Here is an 11,951-nt window from a genome sequence, read left to right as displayed (position 1 = left end):
AAATGTGTATTTTTTATCACAGTCTTTATCTGCAGTCAAAGAAAGGTCACAGGAAGATTTAAATCAATCAATCAATTTTTATTTATATGGCGCCAAATCACAACAAAAGTCATCTCAGGGCACTTTTCACATAGAGCAGCTCAAAACCGTACACTTTAATTTACAAAATTGATCATCTATTCTTAAAAATTGCTTTCCAATACTATTTGCTGTTGTTTGTTCCTGCTCTTCTGGAACCAAATAAATACTAAACACTAATAGTATAAAAACAGGACCAATTCAGCCTTCGCAGTGGCTTACACAAACAAAGTGTCACATCATCAACGTTCCAGCAGAGACTAGCTGCTCTTTCAGTTTGGGGGCGGCAGGCTCGGGACAGATGGAGTGAACATATTGCCCACTAATGAAAGTCACAGTGAATTGGCCCTCGTGTGGAGAAAAAGGACAAGTAGTATGACTCAAACGCTTGGAAAAACAAAGCAACATGTCCAATCAGGGAGCCGCTCACTCTGAGCCATTAGCGGTGATAACTTGAGCGACATGTCTGTTGCTCAGCTTTAAGAGCTTTTTAAGCCCCACTCACAAAAAAAAAAGAAAAAAAAGACTTTGCTATTATGTTGAACTGTGAACAGGTGTGCGGATATTATATATGCTGAAAAATATAGGTTCCTAATAAATGATTCAACAATGAATTCTGCATAAAAGCAGCAGAAGGAACAGAAGCGCAGAGCGTTGAGAGTAAACCTTAACTTACTGCAAACTAGCGCCAGGATCATGCGGAGCAGCTTGTACGGACAGCGCATCCCGGCCCAGTTCTGCAACACAGAGTCAAAGTGTCTCATCAGCACAAACAATCACGATACAAACAAGCTATGATATGAATATATTAACAGCTTGGCGAGAAAACACTCCTCTGGACATATTTAGACCAGAGAGAAAGACAATCCATATCCATATGAGAGAGGCGGCAGCACTTACACTAGACTGAGACGCGATTATACACCTGGCTGCTCTCCACTTACTGGTTCTAACCCAGTGGCACTCTATTAATTAGGGCTGAGATAATTTAACAGAAGGGGAGAATGGGCCAATAAATAGCCCTTGTGATTCTCTGGAGGGAAAAAAAGAACAATGGCATCCTGATTTAGAATAACACATTTACTCCCCAGGATGAATAATTGCACCAATCACGTCTCTCCTTAATTTCCTGACTGCGGGAATATCACCCAGGGACAGTTTCCCCCTCCTCGTCTCTAACAGCAGAAAAAGAGATGCGATGCAAAATTAAAGAAACAGGATAAAAGAAGAGATAAAAACCTGCCTCGTCCATATGTTTTAAAGAATCGAGGAGTGGCAGCGCTCACAAAGTCACAATATTACCACAAATAATACAGAAGAGGGAGGTCTAAACTGGGAGGCACTTAACGTGGATGTGACTCCTCTGACTCTCACAGGGAGACAAGCAAAGAACAGCCAGTTCATGTTGTCTGTTACAGATCTTGTTATCACACTGCTGACATTGAAACGGAGAGCTGTTGAAAGAATCTGACGTGTGTGTGAAGTGCAGAGAGGGGGGGGGTCGTTCAAAGACTCAAAGGAAGGCTGTTTGGAAGATACAAATGTAAAACGTGAGCACTCTTTTTTAAACATCAAGAACTGTTAAGCGGGAGAGGTACATGTGTAACGTCAAATGTTGAGTTTGTGCGCTACATGGTTCCAAGATGTTTTCATCAGAGCTGCATGATTTTAAGGGAGTCACGTACACAGTGGTGCTTGAAACCTCGCTGAATCTGAAAATGTCTTTTCGAGCGAAACGGATGATGACGCTTGATGGCAGATGGCCGGGAATTTACTGGGTCGAGACTGGACAATGTTTCAAGATTTCCCTCAAAAAAAGGAACTAGACGAAACTTGTCAGAGCAGAACTAAGATGTGGCTTAAAGGATTTCCCAACAACAAACAGGCATCAAGCATAACAGACCAAATCAACTGTCTGTTAGCTGCTGTGAGCGCACGGTTACAGTTACACAGTCTTCGATTCGGGCCCGTCACCGTGCTTTGATTTTCATTCCTGCTGGCATCTCCGCTGCCCACGGTGAGCAGCAACATTAGTTAAAGTGATTCGTCAGATGTAACGCGGCCTCGAGACTTGAGGGGAATGTGGAAGGCATTTTGCATGTGTGTTTCTGCCTTGTGACAGAAACACACACAGATAAATATAGGAGAAAAAAATAAGCTCTTAAGCAGCATCAAGGGAATTTCATTGCTTGCTTTTTCAGTGGACACAAACAAACACAGTCTTAATAATTAATGGAGGAGTCTGAAATGCCAGTTCACTTGAGATTCATCGATACGCTTGTTGAGAGCAGTGTAGGAAAAAAAAAAAGGAAAGGTTTAGCAAAATCAGAAGCCTTTAGCGAGAGCCTCTTGGTTTTGACTGAATAAGAGCTCACATGCACTCTTCCTGCTGGCTTAAAAAATAATCCATCACACCAGTGTGATGCTACTGTAGCAGGGAAAACCTCCAACTTTCATCTGCTGCAAAAAACACTGAACACACACCAGTGATGTTGGTGGGAGTGTGTGGTGGTCTCTGTCTTTCTCATTTCACATCCTGTCTCTATTGAAAACCATTTTCAGAGGTAACAATGGAGGCAATGATGATGGTGATGATGATGATGATGGCAGTTACCATGACGACGTTGGCCAGATGTGCTGAGCACAGAGCGTAGACCCCGCCGGAGCCCCCCACCACTGGAGCACGCATGTCGGTGATGGACACTGTCAGTGAACCTGCAGAGAGAGAGAGAGAGAGAGAGACGGAGAGACACACAGATTAGGAGTGCAGACGTAAGAGAGGGAGGGCATGCGATGCAGGGAGAAATGTGTGTGAGTGTGTGTGTGTGTGTGTGTTGTTTGAGAGAGAGAGAGCAAAGGACAGCATTTTAGAGCAGAGGAGAAAAACAAAGGGAGAGTCAGATTACTCATCACGCAGCAACACAAGTCACCTTCCTCTGAGCATTTTTCTAAAAATCTCTGTGGAAAAAATCATCCTCTGTTCACAGGGCCTGAGCTACACCAGCTGACCTTCACATGCCCTTTTACTTTACATCCAGCATAGATTATACACACTCAAACACACACACACACACACACACACACACATTATCTATTGTATAGGCCTTTCCTGTGTGCAAGCAGTCCGCCAAAATTGCAGCTGACTAATTATATTTAAACGGTAAAGAAATTAAAAAGAATGTTTCTTAATTGGATTTTCTTTCAAGAGGCTGTAATTAAAATTAGTCCATCTCAGGATGATCTCTGATCAAAGTGAAGCAAGAATGCGAGAGAACCTTGCTGAAGAGGAGAATTTCTTATTTGTGTGCTCCAAAAATGCCTTGTGTTATATTCATGAGCAATATCTAATCTGGGATATGTAGATATGGACAGAAGCCAAATGTGCTGTTTAAAAGGGAAGTTGTAATAGGAAAGATACAATGGTGATCAATACGCTACACTGTAGCCTGTAGAGTGATTGCACGCTTACATTACGACTACATGCAATACAGCTGGGTTGTTAAAAATCAAACAAATGTTCTGATATTGTTAAATAGCAGCAATGTTATTGTTTAACAGTTATTTGATGATGGAGTCTTGTAATTTTGACTTAAAGGCTTACACACACACACACACACACACACACACACACACACACACACACACACACACACACACACACACACACACATACACACACACACACACACACACACACACACACACACACACACACACACACACAGGTGTTTTAAATGACTTTGGCTAATTAGACTTTTAGTCAGGTTGAAGTTGGTTGGAGCTAAGATGGGAGTTATGTGATGTGACCAAACTCTATGAACTGACTGACGGACTAGAGTGATGAGGGTCAAGAGGTCTAATCAGACTACAGGTGTATAGGGGCTCAGCCTGCCTTAAGTTAGTGATAGCAAATGTTGGCCAGAATACTTTTCCACAGACTATTAGTCAAACTTTCTAGTTGAGAAAAAGATAAGTCTACTTGGGACTTGTCTTGTGGTTTAATTATACTGTGGTCTATAATATTAACAGGCTTGGCCACCAACTTACTAATTAAGCTTGTATAGGTAGCTACTGAAGCTATACTCTGGTAGCAGATTAAAATAAAAATGGACACAATATATATAAAAATGCATCCTCTGGATTCTTGACATCCGTTTGCTTTTGTGTTTTCTGTTAGAAATCAGAAATTATAAATATCAGATGAGCATCTATCAATCATATCAATTGTGTTAATAAAACACTGCAAGAATCTTTTCTTTCACCTCCATTGATTTCATCACGTATTAATATTGAATGTCATGTAAAAATTGTGTCTTCAGTTATGCTCTTCCTCTTTGATTTGGATTTAATGACACCAAATCATATATTTACTGTTGATGTGTTAAAGGAAATGTTGGACATTTTGGACAAATACACTTTTTTGTTTCCTGTCAAGAGTTAGATGAGAAGATTGATACTTTTCTTGAGGAGAGTGGTGGTGTCAATCTTCTCTTTTACCTCTCGACAAGAAAGTGGATAAATGTACATGTACATCCCAAAATGTGAAACTATTCCTTTAAAGTGTTAACAACAAAAATGCACCAAACAACCAAACAGACTTAGAAATAGACTTAACATAGCCAGCAGCTGTACTGAAAGTGTTAAGAAGTTTATAAAGATATAAACCTGAGTGCACCAGCCGCCGCAGTCGGTAAAAAAGGTTGCTGTGACACTATGAAGTAGGACAGAAATCACAGTGGCAATAGCTTGGGAAGACAGCGTCAGCCACTGTTAATTATGCAAATGAGCTGATAAGGGAAGCGGAGAGGGCTGATAAAACAAAACAGCCTCTTTTTAATCACAGTTTGGGTTTGCTGGAGTTGTGATCTCAGATCTATAATGCATGTTGTAACATTCATATTCTGTATGTGTGTGTGTGTGTGTCGTGGGACCACACAGAGTAAACATTGTCTTAAAAGAACGCCTTGTCAGCCCGTGGTAGCAGTGATGATCATGGAAAGACAGATGGTAATCAGAGCGCGTTCCTGAGTCATTCATCTCTAGTCGCTCCGACACCTATGGGCTATTTTATGTGGATTTATGGGGCATATGAAGGTTGGAGCTTCAGCTAAAGATGTGAGGAGGTTCACAGTGCCCCATTTTTAGCAGTTCCGCAAAATTGCAATTACACAGTGTAGCATACAGTATGTGGTCTCTGATCTCTTCAAAGTAAAGGAAAAATGGAATTGAAGCAACTTCAGCAGCAACATCTGAGTTTCTCTTTTGGTCTTTTCTGAAGCTTCACAACATTTTTGCGGTTAATTTATTACTTCAACGCAGTGGAGCTTGTAGATACTGTATACTGATGTAATATTGATAGAGTAATATGAGAGATATCGTCTGGGGATTTTAGTTATGGTAATTTTGTGATTTGGGGTAAATGCAGTATTTTACTGGTCTTAAAAATTCAGTTCAATTAAGTGATACAATTTTGTGAGTTTATTTTACTGTTTTAGCATGAACTTGAGCAATAGAACATATCTCACACCATGTTTGCATTAAACTTGTAGTTTAAATTGATTTTTTGTCAGTATCTCCTAGTTTGTAGCTGATTGTGGAAACAAATAATGTATTTCCTCCATATATTTTTCATTTTCAAATCAAAAGTCATATTACAAGCATGCTAACAGCTTTTTGAGGCTGTACTGAGGCACAGCAAAGCTTTGAGCTAAACGCTAACGTGAACATGCTAACACACGATGCAAACATGCTGATGTTGAGTAGGTTTACGGTGTGTTCACCATCCCAGTTTTATGCGTTAGCATGCTATCATTTGCTAATTAGCTCTAAGCCTGGTCATAAACCAAATTATTGGACAGTTTGACCTGATGATGGTGTTACAGAGGGGATCACCAAAGTTGACACAACTTATCCCGAGGGGATAAAGAACATCAGTAGCAAATTTCAAGGTGATCCATCCAATAGTTGTCAAGTCTTTTCACTCAAAACCACAAATGTCAACCTGCTAGTGGAGCTAGATAAAAAGTCAAGAGGGTCACTAAAGTCATTAGGATTCATCCTTTGGGGACCATCAATGTCCCCAAAGAATTTTTCATGACAATCCATCCAGTAGTTGTTGAGATATTTCAGGCAAGACCAAAGTGGTGGACCGACTGACCGACCGACCGACCGACCGACAGAAGAGTGTGGCTAAAAAAAGTGGTTGGACAAATTCCTACACTTGAAGATAAATTCCCTGATATTTAACACCAGCCCACACCACCTCTGCGACACTTGAGACACTTGTCAGGGATCTGATACCACCATCTGTGGGCGAGGAAGAAGAGACAACCCAAGACCTCCGGCTCAGAGGAAGAGACGGGCTCCATAGGGAGGATACAAACTGCTCTCTCCTCCTGCTCGCTCTGCTTTGGTGAGAGGCTCCCAAATACAGTATGAATATTAAACAGGCCTGTCATGCGGGCTCTCCTGCTTAGGGGGATTTAAGATTTAGGATTCTCGCACTCAGCAGGAGCTGAGACGTGAGGTGTGCGATTATTTCAGTGCGGAGCTGACACATTCCATCTCATGCACAGATTATTTATTGTTGCCATCCTGAAGTCATCACCAACATCCTCAAATCTTTTTGTGAGCTTGCAACATCCACAAGTGCACTGCAGTGTAGACACTAAAAATGATGTACTTGGTGTGGAGTATAGGTTAACTACACACTCAGGGCTATACTCTATCTACCGCAGTATAATCCCCAATGCAGCTCAGAGAAATGAGCCTCTCTGTCAAACCAAACTTCCTACATCATTACTGTTACTCCAGGCTGCCCTTAAGCTATGGGTCAACTTTGGATTTTTCAGTCTCTCCAGGATAAGGTGCAGACAAGCTGATCCGAGGCCAGAGTCTGACATTGCCTGAGGCAGCGGCTCTCTATAGCTGCTCCAGTGGAAGCTGCGCCAGAGCACAGTAAATGCTGCAATTAAAAAAAAAAAAAAAAATCTAATCCTCGGAAAAATATGGCGAATGCCTCTGCACAGTTACAAACCTTGTGATTTGCACTGATTCCTAAAGTTTGCATATGCGGGTAGCTATTGACTGTGATTACTGCGGCTATTTACAGTCTATCTATCAAGAGTACACAGACCCTGGAGGAATGGAGCTGATGTAGTTTCTTAATGAGCATATTATGCTGAATAGATGTTTAAACAATGTCGAAGTGTAGATGTAGATGTCTTGGCTAAAACCAGGATACATGAGGGTTAGCCTATGCTAAACTAAGTATTCATGTGTATGTCTGGATTCTCTGGGGCATGTATCTTATATTCCTAATTTGTCTTGTTATGCTGTACTTACTGCTTGGTATAAAAGTGAACTATACAAAAGCTTATTGAGGTGTCTGAAAGTTAAACCTGCATTTACTGATTTTTTGGCCACTTGGGGGCAGTGGAGAGAAGCTGTCAAGCGCTGACATATTACCACGTTATAAAGTTGATATGGTGTATGTTTTAGCAAAAAGTTGCCTGTTGACACATCCAGCAGACACAGAGCAACATTAGCACTCATTTGGAGTTGTGTTTGTGTCAATTTGATGAATGTAAGTCCAATATTCACTCTCCTTTTAGCTCTGTTTTTGGTCTCCACTATGATCACCAGCTAGACTCTAATTGTGTCTGCTGTTCGGTATTTGGCAGATAGTGTACAGAATTTGGAGGCATTTTTGGAAAACAGCTGCCTGCTGCTTGTGGAAACAATGCAGGTGAGAGTGATCAGACTGAACCAAACAGTTCAGTTGCTGGTCATAAAACAAAAACACAACATAAAAACTTAGTAGAACTGAGAAAAACTGCAGAGTCGAGTAATAATCATCTGTGGGTTTGTTCCTATGAGCGACCTCTTTCACATTACATATAGTCATCTGACCCATTGTTAACATATCTGAATTTGTAAAGATGTCTTCGGACAGTGTTTTCTGGAAACCTTAAAGATGTCTGGGAACATTAATATGCATTGAGTCACATTTCTTGGTTGGTCAGCTAATAAATTACTCTGGAGAGGACAATTAAAGGACAGTGAGTGTTTATTTATTCATGTGATTTAGTAAGTGTTGGGTACAAGGAAATCTGGCAACCAAGCACTGTGCATTTATGTTTAAATATGAGACATGAGAGATTATGTAAGCCACATTTCTATGCAGCTCAGTTGATTTCAGTCCTTTAGGATTAACATTTTGGAATTGACAGTTGTAAATCATAGAAGAGAAGCATGAAACCAGCTCTCTGCCACAGCTCATAGGACAGTATCAGCAGGGGAAACCTCTACTCGTGGATGCTGTGGGAACGTTGCCTTTCAGGTTCAGGTTGTTCTATTTGTACACCCTTGCCTCAGACAGATCTATCCTGTATGCATTAAATCTTGTGGCCCTGCACAGAGATGTGCTTTAGTCAGCAGCCCTGTAGTCACAGGGCTGCCTCTGTTGGCTAATAAACTGGGGAAATGCCTGATCAGATTTATTTACTAAGAACAAATATGAAGGGAGGGAGACTGATGGAAAGAGTGGGAGAATGGTTGCATCAATGTGAAATAGTGACACAGAGGACACACTGAGGGTGCAATCAGAGCTATTTTTTTCTTTGTGTGTTTTTTTTTAAATGTTTTGCGGCTCAATTACAAGATCCCTAAGGCTTTAGTTTGTTAAATTAGATAAACTTGATGGACATGTTTGTTCCATTTGCTGCAATTCATATTCTCCTTCCAGTTAAGATCAGTTGAATATAAATGTCACTCCCCACTGTGTTAAGAACCTGCTAAATATCAGATGTAAATATAACGAACTTTGTGATTTGTGTTTCAGACATGCTAATGGAGTTATGTGTTATTTTAAGTCAAATAACATTTGACTGTTGGAGATCATAACTTCTCCCAACATGCATGATGAAAATACCCCATAAGATTATGAAGTTTGATATCTGTAAAATGTACACATAACATCATAATCACATTGCACTATGTAGGGCTGCTAATAACAATTACTTTCAAATCATTTTTGGATTCATTGAAGAATCATTTGGTCAATAAAATATCAGAAAATAGTGAAAAAGGCCCATCATAGTCTGACTGACTGGATTTTTGAGGCTGATATTTATAGTTCATAGTTTTAAAAATCCAATGAAGTCAATAGTCAATAGTCACTTTTGTAATAAACATAATATAAACAATTTTTTTTTGGATAAGATTTGAGTAGATTTGTTTTTTAGAATATATAAAATTGTGACAAAAATATGAACTCAATGAGACATTTTGCAGTTGAAAAAAGTACAAACTATCTAATGGCAACACTATTTAAATGACCTCAAACATATTTAAGCATTTCTGTACTGCACTTACTCATCTGCTGAATATACACCAATACCAATATATATCTGCAATACGCTAATATCGGCTGATACATCTAGCCAATTTATCAGTTTAACTCTAATTACTAATTATTACTAATTTCTGATCAACACTCTAAAACCCAAAGATGACTGATATAAAAGAGAGCAAAGCAGCCAATCTTCACATTTGAGAAGATAGCACTAGACTAATAGTTGCCCAATAATTTTGTAGAAATAGACTGATCGACTAATCATTTTAGCACTAGCTTTATGCATCATGAAGGTGAGATATTATTATTATTTGATTTTGAAAGCCAACTTACTTTTGTTTTCTTATGTTAGCAGACACAGTTTGGTGGTGACCGCAGAAAAAAATAGGTAAATGTCAGGGTGACTCAACTGGAGGCAGACCATCTGTCACATGGTCTTTTGTCCACTTTACAGTCTATTTGAAAAGCTCATGGCTTCAAATGTCATTTAATAGAGTGGTGTCCATTCCAAAACCTCATTTCAACTATAATAGTGCTGTCAGACTGGGGGAGCTCTATTAAAGATATTTTCCACCTGGGAAGGAGATGGACACCTGTGTCATTCAGACAGAAAGAGATAAGGGAAATACCATCTCTGTCACCCGTGGTTTCCTTCAAGTGGAGCAGCATGACTTGCAATCAGTCCTCATCCCATCTAACATCTTCATCCATCTCCTTGTGCCCTGGTGAAGTGTGAGTGGGAGGGATGCGAACCCTTGGATGATGTGAGTGGAAAATACGGAGTCTGAGAACTTTAACTTCTCTGCAGTGTCAAGCTGTGGAGGAGCATCCAAACTGTCAGCATCCTCAAAGCGACAAAACACTACACACGTGCGCTGCTGCAACTGCAGTCAAAGCCGATCATTAGAGGAACAACATCAATGAGAGAAACACAGATCCCAAGTTGAAACGCAACATAAATAAGGACCTCTCTTGTCTACAAATATAAAAAAAAAAACAGGAAACACGAAAACAACACTATACCAGTACCATCAATGCCAAGCTCTGGCCTGGAGGAACGGATACGATTCATCAATTTCACATTGCGCCAACATGGCCGCTGTAAACACATCTTGCCCTTCCTTGGAGATTGATTTTGTTTATCTGAACTGTTTTTCTGCCCTGTCCAAATTTGCCACATGGGGAAAAATATGATAATATTTATGCTACCCCAGAGACCAGAGGGCATCAGGGAAAAAATCAATATTCACCACAAGTCACAACCTCAGAGCTGCTGAAAGGAGACCGCTCAGCACAGCACCAACTGCCAGTGGAAAAGTATAATCACATCTGTAGCTTGTGTATGTGTGCGGGCAAGCGAGCATGCCTCTAATGGAAGAGGCAGAGAGAAAACTTAGAAATTAGTGAGTGTTTGTCAAAATACACCCATTAAGTTGTCTGTGCTTCTTGTCCGTGAGAGGAGCTGTAATACAAAAAAATAAATTCTTGTCACGACCAAAGTGCTTATCACTCACAACTGCTTTTCAGCTAACAAGCACAATAGCTAGCCTTGGGTGGAAATTACTCATATTCTTTGAACATCCCAATACAAAAGGGCACTGATTAACTTCCTGTGCTCAAGGTTATAAAGCCGCAGAGATGGCTACAGCTAGCATGATGCACTTCTCCATTTGAGAACCTTGAAACTAACCACCAAAGTAAATGGAATATAAACTTAGCAGAGAAACAGCCTCCACTCGAACTCCAGCAGACACATATTGCTGTCCTGGATTGACTTCATGCAGCAGATGCAAACAGACGCTCATAAACACAGTGGTGTCGCTCCGCTCAAAGGGGATACCTTCAATGAGGCTGCATTACAGTAGAAATATTCATCATCCTCGGTGTTGTTATCAGCGAGGCTGCAGGGGGTGGTTGTAGAGGAAGTGAGCTTGGTGTCACCTGGGAAGTGTTGACTGTGGGGTGGCATAGGGGGGTTGAGAATTATCATAATCACGTTGGCAGCCTCTGCATCACACCAAGGTCACCCTGCCTCCTCAGTGCTCAGTTCAGGCCAGCATCAGGGGAGTACATCAGAAACACAGGACCAGACGCTTCAACGCTATATGCACCACCAGGGTTTGAACACATATAAGGTTCTGTGGCTGAGATTGGCTAAACAGACAAAAATCTGACACGGCATACTGACAATATTGCAATATGACAATAACAGACACTGCCAATGGGCCTTCAAATAAGAGCAGGCAGGAAATAATCTGTATTCAGCAGGCAATGAGTGACACAAAGACAATTCCACAGTCATGAAAACGCCTCCTGCTTTCCACAAACCTTACCGGATTCACCTCCAGCCAATCCAATTAGTGCGTTGTCAAATATCTCTACACCAGCGCTTGAAGTGAGTCAGTCACTCTGCTCCCTGATGCTTTCTCTCTACTGTATCTGCCCTCTCTTGTCTTTTCATCTCCACCTCCCCCTCGTTAACTGAATTCAGTTGCTGATGCTGCTGATGTGGTGTGCA

The 11,951-nt window shown here is 40.8% G+C and overlaps 1 protein-coding gene across 10 annotated transcripts in view; it reads right to left on the bottom strand.

The window, feature by feature from the left end:
* rhbdl1 (rhomboid, veinlet-like 1 (Drosophila)) overlaps positions 1-11,951 on the bottom strand; it is a 59,460-nt gene that overhangs the window by 4,937 nt on the left and 42,572 nt on the right. For all 10 annotated transcript variants that reach the window (XM_067577368.1, XM_067577369.1, XM_067577376.1 and 7 more), the window contains 2 exons: positions 2,693-2,793; positions 755-815 (listed from right to left, as the gene is read on the bottom strand). In XM_067577368.1, coding sequence (XP_067433469.1) covers positions 755-815; positions 2,693-2,793 — 162 coding nt within the window. The remainder of the gene's footprint in view (positions 1-754; positions 816-2,692; positions 2,794-11,951) is intronic.

The sequence above is a fragment of the Thunnus thynnus genome, chromosome 20, assembly GCF_963924715.1.
Source record: "Thunnus thynnus chromosome 20, fThuThy2.1, whole genome shotgun sequence".
Lineage (NCBI taxonomy): Eukaryota > Metazoa > Chordata > Actinopteri > Scombriformes > Scombridae > Thunnus > Thunnus thynnus.
Note: the sequence above shows the minus strand (reverse complement) of the source record. Positions and strands in the feature narration are given on the sequence as shown.